Genomic DNA, 21,158 nt, shown 5'->3' with positions numbered 1-21,158 from the left:
GTGTGATTACAAACTCGGTGAGCCACATGCCAGTATATTAGATTTTTAGTCACTCACCACTGTTTACTGCCAAGTTACTGTAGATCATTTTTAAATACCAGAGTCACTTTGCTATCAGCTGAAATCTTTGCCGATGGAAAAAAAAAAAAAAAATAAAATCTGAGGCCAAATGATTGAGAGAGAGGAATGTTCTGGTGTGTGTGTGTGTGTGTGTGTGTGTGTGTGTGTGTGTGTGTGTGTGTTTCTGCCATAAATAGACCTTTTTAAAACCAATGTGATGTTTTCTACTGGCTGTTTTTGTGAATGTGTGTGAGCGAGGTTGCGGCAGATGGACATGGGTTGAGAAATAGGTCATGCTAAATTCCTGTGGGAGGACACACACATACACACTGCATCTATGTTTAGAACTGGAAATGATTAGACAAAAGCATTTTTTGGCCACAAGATGCACATTAACCACACACACTCAAGCACACACGCTTACTGCAGCTGCTGATGTGTATGGGATCACACACATGCATGTTTGCACAGATATGACTCTGCATTCATGCAGAAAGTTGTTGTCATGGCAACCCCGGCTCCTGTCATTCCACTTCATTCACTTTTTATTTTGTCTTTCCCTCCCACTTTACTATTTCCTGTGCTTCATTCTTGTCTGTCTTTATTTGTTTCTTCATTTCTTCTTTTCTGCTTCCTGTACCGCATTCTTAGTATGTGGTTTCTGTTTTTTTTTTTTCTGTTTTCCCAAGGGACTCCTGAATATTTTTTTTTTAACTTCAAAGTTTTGGTAAGAATCATCATCAGATATTTCAAGAGTCAAGCAAAGGCAGGGGAGGGATCGTCAGTAGCAGTAACTCTATTAGCTTCAGGGTTGCAGATGAAGAATTGCTAAGATTGCTTCCTTAAGGGCCATCAACACAGGAAGAAACTTGCTCTTTGCGTGCGTGTGGCTTTGTCATGGATGGGTGGTTGCTTGTTCACATTCTAGGTTCTGCTTGCTTAGATAACCCTCTGATGTATTTGCTATGTCTCATGTCAATCAGCAGCATTGTGAACTCTCAACTTTGATTCAGTTGCTTTGAAGCTGAAAAAAGGTTAACTTCTCAGTGGCTATTTTTTGTCATCGCTAATATGTCAGGGAAGTTGCTGTACTATCTAGTCACTATCTGTGGTCTCTGGTCACCACATTGCTGCTAGCTATAACTTAGTGTTTTCATATCTATAGTTTGTTTACTTTGGTCCAATTCAGTTGATGAATTTGTAAACTTGTAGCTTTTTCCCGTGGTTTGGTGCTGTGTTCTGGACCACTGGAGAATATTACGTTCATTTCATTTACTCGCTAACTTGTCCTGTTGCATCCCAGAATGCAAAGGATACGTGGCTACCAGAAGGAGTTTCGCTTAAACTTGCAATGTACACCTGGTAGTTGGGGTCTGATTGTATTCGGATCACCTTCAAACCATAATTGAACCACTCTGGAATTTGTTACGACCTGAACACACACCACCACAGACACTGCATTAGCCTTATTAGCCTAAATGAACTGAACTGTTGGTATCCACCAGGACACAGGCTGGTTAGAGGTTCACATTTTGAGTCCTACTGAATTTATAATCTCCACTTTATTCTAAAAGGTGGCTAAAGCTATAGTTTAGGATGAGCCTCTCTGTGATCGACAAATAACTAAGGCGTGGGAATGTGTTAAATCCAGTTTCAACACAACTAGATGGTGACAACTGAAGTAATGTCATAGTTCTTACATCTATCTTTTATACACAGTATATGGATGTAGCAACTTCCAACATTGACCAAATATCTAAAATGGTGAAATCTGTTACTGGTGAAAGAAGACATTTTTCACATGATTAGCTTCCTATAAGGAAGGGCAGTCTTCCTTACGAACTGTCCAATAGTCAGTGGGAACAAAAATCAAAAGGGTGGTTTGTGGTTATCAAATATCAGCATATTAGTTTCTTGGTGTTTTGGTTGGTGTCTGAGTATCTTTTCAGGGCTGCAGCAGTTGGCAGCAGCAGCTACCATAACAAAGCTGGTTTTCATCATTGTCCTCATCAGCAGTAACTCAGTCTGAGGCAGCAAGTTTTTCGCCCAGTGGCACCTTCAGCATCCTGGAGCTACTCCACCCGTCTGAGAGCCGGCTGTTTCCTTTGTAGGCAGCAAGTGATGAGAAAACCGCCAAGAAAAACCCCTTCCCCTTCCTTCCCTACAAACCAAGTGCTTCCCTTTTTGAGGACCCTCATTCACATCATGCATCTCCTAGCTGCGTACCCTACCCTCATGCATCATAGCTACCTTCTAATTAACGTAAAGCTGATTCTAACCTGAACCTGAACCCAGTCTTAAACATCAGAGTCCTGTCATGGTCTAGTCCACTAAAGTCTGCTCTCTGAAGTTTGTGTACTTTTTTTTGTTTTGTTTTGTTTTTTTTGTTATGTGTCCATGGAAAATTCATGGGCCCATTATTACTTTACGATAACAAACACAGCATTATTATTGTTCTAACTGAATGCTTACAGCTGCTGTCCATTCCAGCTGTTACACTTGTGTTAAACATAACTCCACAGAACTTTACGAGCTCTGTTCAGCTCCAGTATACTGCTAATTGACAAAAATAGAAAGTGGGATGGAACGGAAAATGGTTTCTTCAGCTATTGGATAAAATCATCAAGTAAGTTTGGAATAACAACCACTCATTCAGAGTTCAGTGCAAAATATTTTATGCCTCTAGCCACAACAACCCTCCAAGTGCAGCTTTAATTAAACGTTATTTAAACACAACATCAAAATGTGAAAATTCAACTGTATTTTGGTATGTATAGTCAAATTTAAGAGGTATGTGACAGTAACAAAACACTTGACAACTGAAGTGACCTTATTACTGATAGTTGACTGGGAAATGAAATGTCATTTCTGTCTGAAGATTCAACTTCCTCAAATGTTTGAATCTACATATCACCACAAATTGTTAGAAACCCGTGTGAAAATGTCTTGTGTGTAAAAGTTTACATGTGTGAACAGTTATAGCAGTAACCACAGAGTTATTTCAGTGTTCACTCTAGCTTTTGCTCAGCTGTATAATCCCTGACTCATCTCCCCTCGTTATTATTCTGTTTTTTCACATTACATTTTCTGTCCTTTTTATCTCTCTCTCCTTTTCTGTGTTGTTTTCTGCAAATGTGTTGGTTCTAGTTTTGAACTCTACACCTTTTGTTCTAACACCGCACTAAGTATCTGGTTTAAAAGTGTTGCTCTATACTAGTCTGTTGTGTTTGTGTGTGCCTGCCTACACATTTGTGTGTGTGGTGTAAAGCCTGTCATTACTGTACTACAGGGAGGAGTTCCTGTCCAACCAAAGGATGCAGCTGCATCACATACTCAGAGAATATTTTTACATTCGAGGTCTTCAGACAGGCACAGCCTGACTCTGCAGAATTCAGAGTTAAACCGTCAGGAGCCAGCAGTCTTTGGTAATATGAGAAACATGTTCATGCACTCTCAGCCAATACAAATGCAGCAAATCTCTGACACGAATGGTAGCTCACAGGCAAAATATCTTTCTTATCTGCACTGGCCAGAAAAATAGTGACAGTTAAGAAAATTACGATGATGTTCATCACGTTATTTCCTGAAAATTCAGTCTCTTCTCCAATGCGTACTCATGTAAATAGCTATAAGTCTTCAACCAAAATTTAAAAAACTGGACTTATGCAGGAGGTAGACAACAGCAAACTACATCCACTACTTTAACACTAGAACTGTGATCTTTTTGTGTTCAAAACCTAATTTTAAAACTATAAAGCAATTGTTTTTAATCATAGCCTTAACTTGCATGCAAGTTAGACATGCAATTCACAAGCAAGAAATAGGTATCCCTCAGTCCTCCTGGATTCAAAAGGATAATTAAAAAAAAAAAAAAAATACAGTATGGCAAATGTAATAGCTTACAGAATACTGCTTGTAGAATGATAGTCTTGTGTTTGTGATCTGTCTTGTCGGTTTCGTGCTGCTGAAGTGAATATTTATTTTAGTGTCACTGCAGGAAATTGTTTAGCTAAAGTGGTTAGCCGCGGATAGTCTGTAAACTCCGGTGACCAGTTTGGTTCATGAATGACAGGCAAAACAATAACCAGATACGTGACTATTTATTTCTGGTATATGCATTTTAAAAAGCAGAAGCATTAATCAAGAACAAAGCATTGTGACAGCATAACATTACATGGCGTGGTTGAAAGTAGGGGCACAATACTGCTTTATACAGAGTATGTATTACGCTACAACAAGTTGGGGTTAGGGGATGTCTACGGAACTGGCGTATAATGATGGCTATACTGAAACACTTTACAATGGATAATAACTCCAGAGTAGCTTATGTTGCAACTAGGCAGTAATAATGGTATCATTGTAGCTATGCTTACGGTTGGATGCATGCATAGGCAGATAACATGCTGTGTTTTTGTTTTTGGATGATTTCAGTCAGATTTTTTGCAAACTTAGTAGTCTGCTTCCTTGAGAATTTAAGTAAATATACTACATGTAATTACTGAGTAGCACAACTATTTGGTGTCCCTTTGGTCACCTTAGTTAATGCTCTACTCTACTTGGTGGGTAAATAAGCAGGCTAATGAATTTAAAAGTAGCTAAACTTAAACAGATGTGAACATGGTCATTCTTTAGATCTTCTTTTATTTCCTCAGTCTCCCTTCCTTCCTTCCTTCGTCCGTTCTTCCTCACCCCCGCCACTTCTCCCTCCCTCTTTGTTGTCGCACTGTATTATTGTTAGATGACAGAGCTCTGTGTTAATCAGTGGGCAAGAAAACATTCTCGTGTCTCAGCTGCTCAGCCTCCACATTCTTGCAGTGGCTGCAGTGTCTGTATAGTACAAGTCTTTGTATGACAAGCCGGGCTCTCACAGTTCACATCACTAACACACTTACTGCTCTTTATCTCTAATGTCTTTCAAATAGTTTAGCTAGCTTTATATATTTCTCACAGATTGTGTCAGCCTGTATTTTTAATTGTTGTTGTTCGTATTTTATGTTGTTTGATTTAGTTTCTCAGACGTAATGAAAGGAAAATGGTGTCTCAGCTTTGTCATAAAATAGACAAAAAAAGGGTTCAGTTTTCTGTTAGCCTGCAGGCTGCCTCATGACCCTCAAATTAACTCAAACAGTTCATGTAATTGGGGAAATTGGATTACTCTGAGCAGAGCACAAAGTATCAGTACATGCTTGGTAAGAACTAAAAATGCCCTTACACTTGTTCTGTCTTAAAATGCAATGTGAAGCTGAAACACTACGTTAGTGCACACGTGTTCCTAATGAAGAACACAGAAAGAGCTTAAAACATATTAAACTGTAGAAGCTGTCATCAAATTTTGGGGTTATACTTGTTGACTTCTGACATTGGTTTGCCAGGTAGAGATGGCTGACAAATTAAGAGCTCTAGCTCGATTTGTATCTCAGCTCATGTGGAGGTTTTGAAGTGGTGTGTTAGACTGTCATCAAAGTTGGTATTGAGAGATCTAGAGAAACAACAGCGAGATGCATTAAAGCTGTTCTGATGTTACATAGGCCTTACAACAAAACAACAGATACTGTGATATCACAAGTGCTGCAGCCTGCCTTATTGTGAAAGACACGATGGCAGAAAGCAAAGTCGAAAATGTTGGATTTAAGCAGCCGAGGAAAGTAACTGAACGTCGTTACCGGCTCCCTACACATAAACATTACGTTTATGCTTCTTTAGAGAGACACCAGACAGAGTGTAGAGACATGTCACTACCACATCAGATTGGTGGTCAAATCGCACATCTGCTCCATGTGCAAGCCTCACTGCCCACTTCACTGACACAGTAAAGCACTGTGCCTTATTCATTTATGTACTTATTGCCTTGGAGCGTAACCAGACCACATTTCTTGAATTTGTACTGAGGATATATGCAGAATGTTTTGTTTTTTTGTTTTGTTTTTTATTTCTTTTTATATTTGTAGGATTGTGTCCTCAAAACTTTTGTTTTTGTATTTTGTTACATATATTTATGTTATTTGATTAAAGCACAGCTGTGTAATGGACTATGGTACATTTATTATGTTCAACTTCAGACAGAAAATAAATATTTAAATTACAAATTACCCAGATATCTTAAATGAAGAGTAAAAAGGAACCGTTAAGCCTAACAGGTATAGTGATTTATGTGGTCATATATATTGATATTGCTGATACAAAACAATTTATCATGGTAAGGTGGGTGGGTTTTTTTTTTCTATATTGCCCAGGAATAGTCACATGGTGTCCTAAACACCTTATTAGAACCCTTTTTTTTCATGTTTTCCTTTAATTTTTCATGTCTTTTATGCCAAAATCAAAATCCCCAGCAAGCATATGTAATGTCTTCACAGTATTGTGTTGACTGTACTAAATGAACTGCTCTGATGTGTCTTGACTCAGTAAAACTGAATTACATGAAATTGTATCTTCAAAGACTGCACAGTAATGTAACACTCACAACGCTGCTGCAGTTCTGTCCAGTCTACTGTGCTGACGCAAGTCAATAAAACTTCCTTCAGATGGATTAAAAGGCTTTTAATAGGAAACATCTGCACAGGAAACATTTTGTTAAAAAAAAAATGCAAAACCCGCCTTCTTTATTATCTCTGTGCTGTCTTTATCCCACAGCTGTTGTTGAATTATTATTTTTTTTATTGTGAAGGATCAGTTTTGTATTTCAAAGGTTTTTTTTCTTTTCAAGGGGAAAAAAAAAGGGGTAACTGTTACGTTAACTTTAGTGGACTAGAGTTCATTAGGTACACCTGTTTTACTGTTCGTTAACGCAGATACCAAATCAGCCAATCACCAATTTGATAAATCAGTCAATGGCAGCAACTCAGTGTATTTAGGCATGTAGACTTGAGCAAAGACAAGACGACTTGCTGAATGTCAAACTAAATGGAGAAGATGGGCTAAGTGACTTTTAATCTGGCATCTTTGCTGGTGCCAGAGTATTTCAGAAACTAACAGGGATTTTCCTGCACAGCCATCTCTAGGGCTTACAGAGACTCCAGCGGGATAACACAGCATGGCACAAGGCTCAAATCACCTCAAACTGGTTTCTTGAACCTGACAATGAATTCACTGTATGTAAATCGCCTCTACAGTCACCAGATCTCAGTCCAGTAGAGCATGGTGCAATGTGGATGTGCAGCCAACGGGATCTACAGTAACTGTGTGAAATCTCTGAAGATTTTTCCAGCACCTTGTTGAACCTGATCTTGAATCTGTTGCAAACAGTTGAGGCAAGGGGTAGTAGCAAGGTGTAACTAAAGAACTGCCCAGTGGGTGTAAATGATTAGACTCCTGGTACCGCTGACTGGTTTATACACATTCATTCATCAGTGGTTTCCCTCCTCACACCAGCAGCAGTGTAGTTGAAGTCTGGCTCTAACAAATTGTGGGGTCAAACGAGGAAGCTCAAGAGATAAAGTATCAGTTTTCACAGTTGAATTTCATCTAATTGCAATGTTCATAATCCCGCACGTTGTCCTGGATGTCTGTGTTGGATTGACAGTGAATGGGAATGGGAGAAAATTACATATGTGTTGTTTCACATCTTAAGAAGATGCTGAATCAGGTTTAGGCAAAGTAAAGTCATTGTGTTCCTGCAGAAGGCTTCTTCTCTTTCTTCTTCTTAAGTCAGAGGTCACACAGTGGCAGCAATAGGTCATTTCCTTTTTCATATGAGAGGGAGAGCGTTGTTATTAACACAGGAAGCCCCACGCCTGCTTCTCAGGGTGTGGCGTGTGTGCGTGTGTGCGTGCTTTGTATTTACAGCATGAAGACTTGAACCTTTAGGAATGCCCCCATAAACAGGATTAACTATCTAATGGCTCTGTAATGGGTTCTTGTGAAACTAATCCAGAGCTTAAATTTGCAGTTGATTGGGAGTACCTTGTTATTGTTTAGCAGCATCAGGGCCTCGGGATGGAGATTGTTTAAAATGGTTCATTAGGCATCAGTGTTGGGGAGTAACGGAATACATGTATCGCCGTTACGTATTTAAAATACAAAATATGAGTAACTGTATTCCGTTACAGTTACCGTTTAAAAAGGTGGTATTTAGAATACAGTTACTTTGTTGAAATAAATGGATTACACGGCGGTATTTTCCTGTTTCATATTGTCGCGGGTCAGGATTGTTTGGTTTTGTTTGACAGCTATGTTCTGTTGTTCCCGGCGGCAGCGTTACGGTTGCCATGGTTACAGGGTGACGCGCTCTCTCTGCGACTGTGTGTTTCCTGGGTGAGAGAGCGCCTTTTTGTTGTTGTTGTTGTGCTAAGCTAATAGGCAGAATGCTACAGGCATAGCCCTAAAGAATGTAGCCTCGTGGGCAGTGTAGTCCGTGCTGCAGGGAGAATGGACTGCCATACCCGTTATGTGTCTGTGAGTGCGAGGAGGGAGAAAAAGGAGAGTGGAAAAGTACGAGCTGTCATCGAGCAGAAACGGGAGCTGGAAGCATGTAAATATAATAATAACCACTGCAGCCAAGAAGAGTGCCTGACGAGCCCAGTTGTAAGTAAGCTATTATGACTCGACTGTACACCGTGTTCGTGTTTTCCTCCGAAACAAAAAGTTCCGTTGGAGCAGCCTTTCAACGCCTGTCTCAAACTTGACCCAGACAACAAAGTAAAGCTATTTTTCGGCTAGGAGCACAACACGGAACCGACGTCCCTTTACTACGGTTCGGAGCCGCGGACCTTCAGTAATAGTAATAAATCACACAGCAATAGTACATTCATGTAGTTGTAAACAGCATGATAATATATTAAGTAATCCAAAGTATTCAGAATACGTTACTCTCATTGAGTAATGTAACGGAATACGTTACAGAATACATTTTGGGGCATGTATTCTGTAATCTGTAGTGGAATACATTTTAAAAGTAACCTTCCCAATACTGTTAGGCATTAAACCTAGAATAAAATGCAACATACAAAAGTGTGGGAAAATTGATGTCAGAGGGCTTAAAAAAGATGTATGGCTGAAAAGGACTACAGTGGACTGTGATTTGCTCATTTAAACAGCAGGTTTCGCCTTTACGCCCTTACTGGTTTAGTTGTAGCCTCGAGCTACGTTCACATCATACCTGAGTTGCCATGTTTAACATTTTTTTTCTTCTCACGTCAAAACGCAAGTAATAACTGCAGCTGAAGTTTGAAACTTATTTGCTTTATTTTCTTTTCTTAAAAAAACAAAAAAAAAAAAACGTATTCTGGAAGAAGTCCAGCAGTGCTTGATAAATGCACGTTCATGCTTGTCTTTATCAGCAGCTGAAAATTTAAGCCTCAGAAAGTGGTGCACAGGTAGCTTTGGTTCTCTGCTGCTGTCTCATCCTGGAGGGTATCTACAGTAGTAAAAACTTTAAACTCTCATCACACTTGTCACACAGCGGCTCCTTAAATATCAGTCGTGAACTTTGTAAAGTCAATTGAATGAACTGGATGGATCATCCCCAGAAATAAGCCCATTGTCAGTGATACTGGATCCTGCCTTTTCACTCAATATTGCACAGATGCCCAATCCGAACAATCGCTGCATCCCTAAAATATGTTGTATAGTAGCTCAGCAAGTCCATCCATCCAAGTGTAGGATTTTAACAGATGCCATCAACAAAACAAGAAACTTCAGAAACGGTCACAGGTGCGTAAACACTCAGTCAGGCCTGAGCGCTGGTATTGCTGATATGAGTGAAAAGAAGATCTATGTATGTCATGGGCTAAATGTCCTGAGGCCTGCATCATCACTTGTGTCACCTTACATGGCCTCACATATAGATACAGTCCAATGTATCTTGACAGATGTGTGTCTGTAGGATCGACATGTCCTTAATCTGTCCCTGTGTGTCTCGTGGTTTATAGTAGGTCACTGCAGCTTTGAACGCATTGCAGTTTCCACAGTGTTGTTTTGGAGATTAATAAGAGCATTAACGGTGTTGAACGCACCTTACGCTCACACTCACACATACGCCCTGCCAGTAATAGCTTTGTGTTGTTGTGAGTTGAGTCAGCTTGCTGCCGTTTGCTCGCCGGATGAAAGCAGGACCGGCGGGCTCTTTGTTTCTCGTTCAGTGTTTTAAATAGCACTTCCTGTGACTGTGTGATCCATGATGCAATGCGTTCTATGTGTGACTGATGCCCAGATGCAGCTGTGATTTTCTTTTTTTCTCTTTGTTTTTTAAATTGATGAAACCCTGCTACACTTGTGCCTCAGAGGAGCTGTTTGTACAGTTTGGTGTTTGTGAAACACCAAACTGTACTATTCACCAGCACTATTCACCAACTTACAAAACACATTCAGTAAAAGTGCCCTATTTTCATTGTCATTTATTTTTGTAGACATTTTTATGACGGAAAAATATATATATCTGTTCCTGTGTGTCATCATAGTTAAATCAAGGGACAGAATTTGTGTGAAGGTCATGGTTTTGTCACTGCATTTTTCTACATATTTCTTACCTGGTCTTCCAGCTTAGGGTTGGAGGAGGTGGAACCTATCCCAGCTGTCACTGGTTGAAAAATGGCCAACACCATCTTAGCAACATTAGCATGGCATTGGCAGAAGCTAATTGCTATATTAGCTATATTATATGTGATGTGACATTTTCTTTACACTGTGACTGAATATAAGCTTAGCTAAGCCTTTGAAACATGATATTGTTGAATAATGTGCTGGCAGTTCAGTACATTTCTGGATTATTTATATCACAACAAGGTACTTTATATTGTAAGGTAAAGGCCCTACAGTATTCTGGACAAGACCCTAACAATCAAGAGACCCCCTGTGAGCAAGCACTTGGTGACAGTGGGAAGGAAAAACTCCCTTTAACAGGAAGAACCAGTATCAGGGAGGGGCAGCCATCTGCTGTGACAAAAGACAAAAGAAACATCCACAGGCAGAAAAGAGACTGCATTCAGACTTTATTCTCTCATTGGTCACTTATTAAGGCAGAGTCGGTGTCTGGTGCAACAGCATTTTTTAAATTGTCAACTCTCTGCAATCATTCTTGTGGACATCCACACATTTGTATTCAGTTTGTATTCTTTCATATTGAAGCTGAGTTTTTCCCACATAGATGCTTACTGTCACTTTCTGCAACCAGTTCAGCTCCCTCTACAAATAAAAAACACAACTGCTGTGGGATGATTTGCTGCTTTGGTCTGTTTAATATCAAATAAAAGAATTCCGGATTACTCCTGGTTGTTAGGCAGTACCTCTCTTGTTCTATAACTCTGGAACATTAGTATAACAAAAAAAAATAGCAACGAGGTCTCTGCTCATAGTCTTGCTGGATATTAATTGAAAACCATGACTATAAATACTGAATACAAAAGTACAACATGACTTTTCCCCGATTGTTTCCACCAGAGGAAATGAACCCTTGTGCTGTTCTTGCACCATTAACAAAACAAAATGTGTTTTTCAAGAGGCTCAGAGTTCAGCCTCGGCAGAACAATGTGGAATAATTGCACTGACATTTCTTGGCCTTATTGGGTTGCTGATAACTGAAGTTGATATTATTGTTGCTGAGTTACGGCAGGAAGTGATGTCACCAGTCCTGGCTTGAGCAGCTGACCTGAGTCTTCATGTCAAATGCTGAGTTCCTTGACTCTGACGTCAGTCGTACCTCAGATTCAAGGTCCTCTGCTGGTGTGTCTGTGGTGCTCCATGTTACAAGGAAAGAGAGAATTTAGTCCAAAATCTGCATGTTATACAATACACGGAGCGAGAAATCTTAATGCATGTGCTATTGTTGGGTGTGCAAATAGGTGTGTAGTGCATTACAGCAAATTGTTGTAGGCCTAGCTCCGACAAGAGTGATTACAAAGTTTTATATCGTACTGAAATATTTTATAAGCAATGTTTTACAGAGACTTTAACACCAACAGCAAATGAAACACAGCCCGGGTTATCCTTCTGTCATCAAATAAGTCACTGAATTTAATCAAAATTGAGGACTGTGTGAGTTATGTATATGTTAAATCAGGTTACCCTATTTTTAATGAAAACTACAGTGAATAAAAAAATTGATGGAGGCATTATGAGGTCACCCATTGATTTGTGGACTGTTTGGGCTGTCGCAGTCTTGGCCCTTTGAAACTAGACACAACAAATTTAGGGAGGAACTGACTAAGAACCTCAAGTCACTATGCATGCCATGTCTTAAAACATGGCATCACCATCTATTGTACTCAGGGCCGAACTGAAAACCAATTCAAACTAGCAACTTGGGCTATGCTTAATAAGTTTATGGATGAGGTAAACTATTTTCTCAGACTTCCATCCAGTCAGACTGTTTAAAGAGCCACTCCTCTGATTTTTACATAAGAAAAGAGACACATTGGATTCATTTTCAGACCTTTATATGAGTCTGTGGCGCTACCTGTCTTTCAACTTATTTTTGATTTTTATTACAATTAACACACCAGATGTCAAAGTCAAAGTTTGTTTTTGTTTTTTAAAAAGTTTAATATTTCATTCAACTACTACTCAAATTGCTACCTTTGCATCTTTTATTATTATAATGTGCCCTTTAATTGTTCTAAACATTGTTTTTCTCGGTTTCCATTGCAGACCTGTCAAAAAACCGACTAACCGACGTCCCCTCAGAGGTATGCCATCTGGTTGCCTTGGAAACACTAAACTTGTACCACAACTGCATCAGATCCATCCCAGACAGCATCATCAGCCTGCAGTCGCTCACCTCCTTAAACCTCAGGTACACACATCGACACACATCACACATCACTGCTGTTTTACGATATGGGAACATTTTCTGCAGCAGGGACGGAGGGAGTGAAACCTCTGTTTCAAAAATGATGGAGATTTTATGAACATCAGGCAAGCAGTACATTTTGATTCCCATTAACTAGGTATTAAACAACACTCTGTGTTTTTGCATAAATGCAGTAGAATAATGTGATGTTGCATAATTTTAGCATATTTTAAATACTTTCTTCAGACAGATGGAGTTTTACACTCACTGATGCTGCATCACAACTGTTGAGCTGCATGCTTTGATTTCTAAAAGCCTCCAGATACTGTGGTTCCTTTTCTCTCATACACTAAAATACAATAAATATACAGTGTATAGTGTTTTAAGTTATGTAAAAATTACATCCAGAATTCTTTAAATTGGCAAAGAGGGGGCCACATCAGGAGCGTGCTGTTTATACTCAGTAGTGCCTCTGCTGGTCAGAGCAACATCTTTATATGATATTCAGATGTGCTTAATGCTGTGTGAAGGTAAGGAGTAAAACATTGTGCATTTCTTTCTTACTGTTTGTCATTGTGGGTGAAGCCATTTGACAGATGTACATGGTTTGACATCAGTTTGATTTTGTCTTTTTATTCTGCTTCTTCTACCCTCATGAGAATTTGACAAAAAAAGAGAAAAAACGAGTGCACAGTTGTACAATTCTGTGCGTCTTGCACAATACGTGGAAAAACTAGTTCTGAGAGACCATAACCTTGTCCTTATGGGTTAGGTGTTGTAATTAGTTGTGACGACTAAAGAGAAGCCGTAGGTAACGCATTATATCAGTGTCCTCACAAAGACAGAAGGACCTGTGAGTGCGTGTGGCTCCTGTCAGATTTGAGGCTCTGCACTCTGAACACAGCATCAGACTGAATGAGAGTGACAGAGCATAAATAAAGCAGTGTTATTGTCCTTTAATGTGGGCAGACTCTGCTATTGTGTGTCAGCTTTGGGTGGTAGCGCTTTCAGTGTTCAGCCCATCTGAGCTGTTGTACTGCTGCCTGGGGTCAATGCAGGTGTGTGTCCGTGTTTGTGTGATGTGCCAGCAATGCTGCAGGGTGATCATTTTGCCAAGTGTCATTCCACACAGCTGATGTTCAGTGAACTGTTAGTTAACTGTAAACCTTTGATACACCCAGCTCATGTTGATCTTCACACACTGTGCTGTTCTCTGCCTTTAAAGGTCAAGGTTTCCCCACTCTCTTCATTGTATCATATTTGTCACACTCTTAGTCTGCAAGTGAAGGGGGCCTGAAATATTTTGTGACTCTACATCTCAAAGGTTAAGTGTTTGTTGTTTTTTTGAAGACACTCTAGTTCCCACCTCTCTCCATTGGTTTGGTTTGTGCAGGGCAGGAGAAGAGGTGTCAATCAAATAAACTAGTAGGTTCTCAGTCTTCTAGGTCATGGTAGCCTTGAAAGCTTGAACACAAGGAGGCAACTGGACATCTTTGGTTTGTAAAGAAGTTTCCCCTGTCTTCCAAGAGGCTTCTTCAGCTACAAAAACAAATTGGTGTCCCAGGTATTTCAATACTAATGGTTGATTGTCCCCTTTGGATATGTTCCTGCGGGCCATTGACTCATATGACCTCTGTTAGGGCTGTTTGATATAACGATATATATTGGATGACGATATAAAAACGTCTATCGTTTCCTATTACGCTATCGTTTGTTTCTTTATGTCGTAAAATAAACTTTGATGACTTTTTTTTTTTTGACTTTTTTCATCGTTTTGATGGTCACTGTAGTGGCTATATTAATTTCTTAAAGTTCTCTCTTTCTCTTAGAGAAGCGCCCGTTTTTACCTGTTGTCGTTAGCAACAATGACGGTAAAACCATCGCGTGGCTCCGCTGTCCGCTTGTTTGTTTTCCACGTAAACATTTCACAATAAAGTTCAAGATCCTGTTGAGACTTTTCAAAATAAACTGAATCACGTTAAAGAGTATGCAGAGAGTTTACGGATGAGAAGAAAAAAAGAGCTGTCAGGTGCTAAAAAATAAACCTTAGACTCAAACTTTGAAAGAAAATGGTGGCCATTACAACTTATGTCTAAAAATGTATAGTGTCATGCATCGGTTAAAACACTCGAATCCAGGTAAAGGACGCCCAGCTGGAAAAACTTCACGCAAGTTGAGTTGCCCGAGATTCAGAGAATTTACAGAAATATTACATTTTTGTGATTTATATCGTTGTCAGGACGATAAATGTCTTATATCGGGATATGAGATTTTTGTCATATCGCACAGCCGTACCCTCTGTCATATGAGTCGTCACATGGGCGAAGGTGTGGTGTGGGGGAAAAAATATGCGTTCATTACCATCACCAGGGCTTAATCGTGCATTCCTTAATGAGGTGTAAATTGAAAATTTTCCAAGTTCCCAGTCAGAATTTTAATCTAGAACACCCTATCAACTCAGATCTCCCACTTGAAAAGTCAGAGCAGGCCCAGCAACCCTGAATTAACAATCCAAGATGATGGCACTGAATGTAAACAGACAACTGTAAAACTTTTAATCTGTGCTGCCACTTTCTGTGTATTTGTGACTCACTAAAAAAGCCATATGCAGAGCACTGACTACTAGAGCAGGGCGATATGACCAAAAATATTTATCACGATATACATTTGAAAATTTGCGATAACAATATAACTGACGATATAATTGACACTAGACAAAATACTTTACAACTCCACAACTTTATTAGTGCAAAAAAACCCAAAAACCCATCAATGTATTTTCACTTAAACAAGCAGCTGTTTTTTATGTGCATTAAAGTTATATAAAAATTTAACAGTGCAAATGCAAATTCCTTGCTGACAGTTTAACCAAAAGGCATTTCCAGTGGAAATTGGCCGACATATCCTCAGCATAACCATGTATAATATCCACAAAACTTAAAAAGAGGTTATACACACACAATACGGTAATATTATGTTGAAGCACAGTACGTATCACTCCGCGAGGCTCCTGCCTACGATAGCCGTAATGCTCCGACAATCCATCAGGCAGTGCAGGTTCGTAGCTTAGCAAAGGCATACTACATTTGACAGATTTTCGAGTGCCGTGTGCCACATAAAATCATTTTGAGGTCAGTAAACACAACCAGAATTCATACATAAGGCACACGGGATTATAAAGGGCACTGTCGATTTTCAGAAAAATCAAAGGATTGATTTTAAGTGTCACAGGGCTGTGACAGACTGGCGACCTGTCCAGGGTGTACCCTGCCTCTCGCCCTATGACAGCTGGGATAGGCTCCAGCACCCCCCACAACCCTGAAAAGGATAAGCGGAAGCGAATGGATGGATGGATGATTTTAAGTGTGCCGTATTTTCCAAAACACACGCTAATAACGACGGCCCGCTAGCATGCTCTACCAAAAATAGTGCTTTGTTGTGTATCTGACGAACGAAAGCTAAACCAGTTCCACACCACTGAAGTTGCAGCATTTTTACAAACCAAGTCTGGTTCATCCGTTTCATTTAACGATCCGCTTTCGCCCTTCTCATTCTCCGTCGCCGCCTTGCTTTTTCCGTCATGTGCGTATGAAAACAAAGGCACTGCGCATGCGCGTTTTACCCATATTCTATCGCGATATTTCATTTTCTTATCGTTGCCCAACATTATACCGGTATTACCGTGAACGGTATGATATGGCCCAGCCCTACTGACTACACTCTGTGTAGATATTTGGAGTGGAACCCAGGCTGCTTCACTTGGGCCATGTGGCAAATGAACACTGGCTCACTCACAGACCTAAACTGACCCCTGGCAGCAGTGTTTTTAAGCACAAAAAAACAAGCGTCCTGCTGTGTGTCTAGTGTATTACTTGGCTCTAACCTGCTAATAACTGAAACAAATGCTGCTTTTCCTCACTTTTTCTGGAACGTGCTAACTCAGGAGTGTAGTCACGTGGGTTTAAAAAACTTTTCGATTTCGAAAATCGATTTTAGTTTTGAATAAAGCGGTATTGATCCATTAAATCCTGAATCAATTTTTAAATATAAATGTATTTTGCCAGAAACGCCAGAACCTCAGGTGGAAGCTCACAAAACTATTTCAACAACCACCAAACAGTTAAAACAGCAAATGAAAGCAGGTAAACCAATTCTGCACAGAGATGTAAACACAGAGCGAGGACCCCCCCCCCCCCCCCCCCCCCCCCCCCCCGTTCACCCGGCGGCACGTACGCGGCCATGCCATCAGCGCTGAAAGCTGACAACTCGTAGATTCTAAAGCTGCAGGTTTTGTTACTCTCCGACCAAAATTCACTGAACCAGCAGCAAAAGAAGATTAAAGCTGTGCATCACATATGATAAACTCCATCATTAATTCTATATACTTTTGCTGTTTTGCTTTCACCGTGATAAAATCACACTTCCTGCACAGCCCTCTCTCTCTCTCTCTCAGTGTACATCAAGAACAGTTTCCCATCTCAAATCTTTTTTCTGCTATATTACACACCAGTCTACCATTGTGTACAGTGCTGTTGGTCGTTGTTTTTCTTATGTTTGTTTTTTAAAATGACCTCTAACAAGAAAGCCTCATTTCTGCTGTTCAATACCGAAGAAATATAAACTTTTTAAAATTATGCAAAACACTTAGCTGTGTCTCTAATAAAACCTCTGTAACTTTGCTCTGCTTCACGTCAGCAGCATCAGGTAATGTTCATATGTTGAGTCATGGTTTTCTTCAGTTTTTGATCTACTGCAAAATATTTTTAGGTTATCTGCTATAAAAAGCCAGGAAAGAAAAATCTCCTTCATGTTTTTCTGTGTTTTATCCTCAGTTATTTTAACACAAAGGCATCTGCTGTGATGCTTGCACCTCTGATGAAGTCTCACAAGTGTCAGCTTTGTTTTTATACATAGATATAAAATAGGGGTGCAACAATACTCGTATCGATATTGAACCGTTCGATACAGTGCTTTCGGTTCGGTACGCATATGTATCGAACAATACAAAATTTTTAATTTATTTTATCAACTTTTCTTCTGACGATGCTGTCTGTGTTGAGAGCTCAGTGGATCTGCGTTCGACTTATCCGCCTAGGCTGCACTGTCGAGCGCAGATCCACTGAGCGCAGCACAAGCTAGCGAGACAGAAGTTGCTCGTTGCAACATGGCAAATTATACCTCCCCCACCCTAATTCAGATCTGGCGTTTGGAACTATTTTGGTCTTCATGTGAAGTATGACCCTGAAGGTAAGCGCGTCATGGACAAAAGTAAAACAGTATGTCGGATGTGCCACGCAATGCTCAATTACATGGGTGGGAACTAGTGCGTTAGCGCAGTTAGCTTGTTAACGTGTTGACCCCGTCCAGCCCCACGCACGAGGCGATCCGCGGTAGCTCGTTAACGGAGATTTGCCGTGTTGTGGCGTTAACGTCATTTCAACGAGATTAACGCTGACAGCACTAGTGGGAACACAACGAATATGACTGCACATTTACTCCGACATCATCCTAGTGCAAAGACAAGTGGAAGCAGACAAAAACAACAAGTACGCATGCTACAAACTTTACCCGAGTCATTTAGACAGCCTTTAGCACATGATTCTCCTTATGGGGACCTGATATGTTTAATATGCTGCTGAGAGTGTACCCCAGAAGAAGCGTATAGTATAGCTTTTATTTTGGAAAGAGACATTTCTCTGTAATAAACTCACTTTTTCCAAAGATGAGTGATTTCTCCATCAGATAGATTTATTACTTTGTTGTTTCAGCAACATTAAATTTAAAAACTGTACTTTTGAGTTAAAATATATATTTATAATTTTAATAAATGACAAATTAAAAAGGCATGAACATTTTTTTGTATCGAAAAAATATCGAACCGTGACACCAAAGTATCGAACCGAACCGTGAATTTTGTGTATCCCTTATATAAAAATATGGATTTGTACTGATAAATGATCAGAATTATAATATTTCTGACTGTCTGAGTCAAAATTGAATCAAATCGGGACCTTGTGGATCGGAATCGAATCGAGTATAGAAATCGAAATCGATACCCAGCCTTAACGATGATCCCAAGTTCCGAGGTATCTGGAGCATGGCATAAGGTTGAAACGGCTGTGAGACCTTATTTTTTTTTCCTTTCTTTTTTTTTTTTTTAAATGCCTTTTATTGACAAAATACATAGGAGTTTACATCAAAACACATACAAAGCATCCATCAAAGTCCATTGACAATCATATTTATAAAAGATTCCAGGGTTGTCCAGTTGTTTTCGTCCTCCTCACATCAGCGACAATGTTTTTAAAAACAACCTCACTATGAATCATTGTTTGTTCAATAACTACTTTAGCTCTTTTTTTCCAGATGCACATAATTAACCAGAATAATCGTCACAAATTGTTCCTTAAATAGACCATACCTTACAGCTTTTATATTGTTATCAATGTCAAAACCCACAGTAGCCATTTTTTGTCTTATCTCTGTTCTTCTATAACAATGTAACATTAAAAGAACCAAAGTTTTGTCTTCATCACAGTGTAGCATGGGGACATTGTGGTAACGTAACAGCCCTGCTCCACTGTACCACTCCTCTGACAGGAAGTTGCGCAACAGAGATAAGTCAAACAGTGTCTCACAGATTTTCAGAGATAGTTTTGTCATAGACATTTTACCTTTCCCCAGCCTATCATGTGACCTACTGAGGTCACCCGAGGCAAGAAGTGAGTTCATCATGGAACAGAGGTGGTGGCTTACAACACCAGCTCTCTGCCTCCTGCAATGCAGTCTTAACATTTCAAGCACTTCAACCCCCACTCACAACTTACCTCAGGTGCAGAAAACAAGCCGTTTTCAGGTGTGTTGTGTAAGTTTGAAAGCTTTGTGCTTTGTTTTGAAGCTCCTGCAACTTGACATCACCCTGAAAGAATTGGAAGAAAGCAGTTTTCTTAAACCACACTTTTCCCACGCTGTCTCACTCCCCCACCCTCTCCCATCATCATCTTGTTGTTTTTTTTGGGTGTATGTAGTACAATGCACAACATTACAAAGAGACTGTGAATACAGTTTGATTTTTTTAAATGTAACTTTTATTCTTACTTTGTTTTCTTTTCTTTCTTTTTTTTTGCCATTGCTCCAGTGCAGCCTTTGTAAAGCTACGACTTTAAATTAAAAATTCTTGGAAAAACCCATTAGTAGCAGTCTGGAACATTGTGCTGCTTTGCCAGTCATTGTGCTGTCACTGAGTACATTAGTAACTTAACGTAATAAAAAATGAACTGAATATGATTTGAATGTTGATCTGCTCAGTAAACAACCAGACTACATGAGCCCATGCTTGCAAAGACTGAAGTACCAGAAGTATGTCTGTGTTGAATATTTTTAAACACTGGAGCAAGTCTTGGTTGCAGAAAGGAAGTGTAATATCACATTTAGGCTTTAATACACACACAGACGAATAGGACGGACACTCTGCTTCCTCTCCGGGATATTTTTAGTGTCTTTAAAGTCCAGCAGCTCGCTGGCACATCTGAAACACAGACTTCTGTGAGTGTTAACTTTTGTTTACTCATAAGTGCTTTTATTTTTTACAACACAACGAGCTTGTTAGTATGTTTCAAAAAGTAAGACTTGTTTGTGATTATGTATTTTTTTCCCCCCTAAAATTTGAAAATGTCAGTTTTTGTAAAACATAACATTAAACTACATTGTGATTATTTTGAGTGCCGTTAGTCCAGACCGCAAATATGCATTCAAAAAGATTGACTTTGCTAGGGTGTTGAAAACAAATCCCAAATATGGACCACACAGCTGCAAATATTTTGTGTGCCCTCTTTCCTCACAATGTTTACAACATGTAAAAGGAGAACAGTCCTGCTAGTGGTGCTTTTCTTCTGTTGTCCTAGTTACGGGGAAAAATATCTGGTTTTATCCGGTCTTGAGTTTATGTGAAATTAAAGGGAAAATATAGCTGATGATGTGCATCTGCCACATTGCATGTAATTCGTCGTTTAATTAATTTAAACATTCTAAACAATATAATATAGCTTTGTTCATTGTGTTACACATTTACATGTGAAAAACAAATTTCACTGGATATTTTACAGTCCTATAAAAAGCTAGGTACACCATATTATTCAGGACCCGTAGAAGCTCCTTTAGAAGCAGTAACTTAAAGCAATTAAAGTTTTAGGAACTGAAGAAGCTTCTTGGATGAAAGGTGAAACGTCTTCAAGAAACTTCAAGAAGTCAAGTCTCTTTTCTTTCCAAGCTCCTTAGATAACTTAAAGTAATCATTTTTTGTCTCTCACATAGTTGCCCACTATTACTTTACATTTAGGTTGCAAACAGCTCCTGTAAGATTCTGCCAAAGTAT

The 21,158-nt window shown here is 39.5% G+C and overlaps 1 protein-coding gene across 4 annotated transcripts in view; it reads left to right on the top strand.

Moving 5' to 3' along the window:
- The window catches only part of lrch1 (leucine-rich repeats and calponin homology (CH) domain containing 1), a 99,986-nt gene that overhangs the window by 21,660 nt on the left and 57,168 nt on the right, over nucleotides 1-21,158 (top strand). For all 4 annotated transcript variants that reach the window (XM_063496673.1, XM_063496674.1, XM_063496671.1 and 1 more), the window contains exon 2: nucleotides 12,643-12,787. In XM_063496673.1, coding sequence (XP_063352743.1) covers nucleotides 12,643-12,787 — 145 coding nt within the window. The remainder of the gene's footprint in view (nucleotides 1-12,642; nucleotides 12,788-21,158) is intronic.

Source organism: Pelmatolapia mariae, linkage group LG16_19, assembly GCF_036321145.2.
Source record: "Pelmatolapia mariae isolate MD_Pm_ZW linkage group LG16_19, Pm_UMD_F_2, whole genome shotgun sequence".
In the NCBI taxonomy this organism is placed as follows: domain Eukaryota; kingdom Metazoa; phylum Chordata; class Actinopteri; order Cichliformes; family Cichlidae; genus Pelmatolapia; species Pelmatolapia mariae.
Note: the sequence above shows the minus strand (reverse complement) of the source record. Positions and strands in the feature narration are given on the sequence as shown.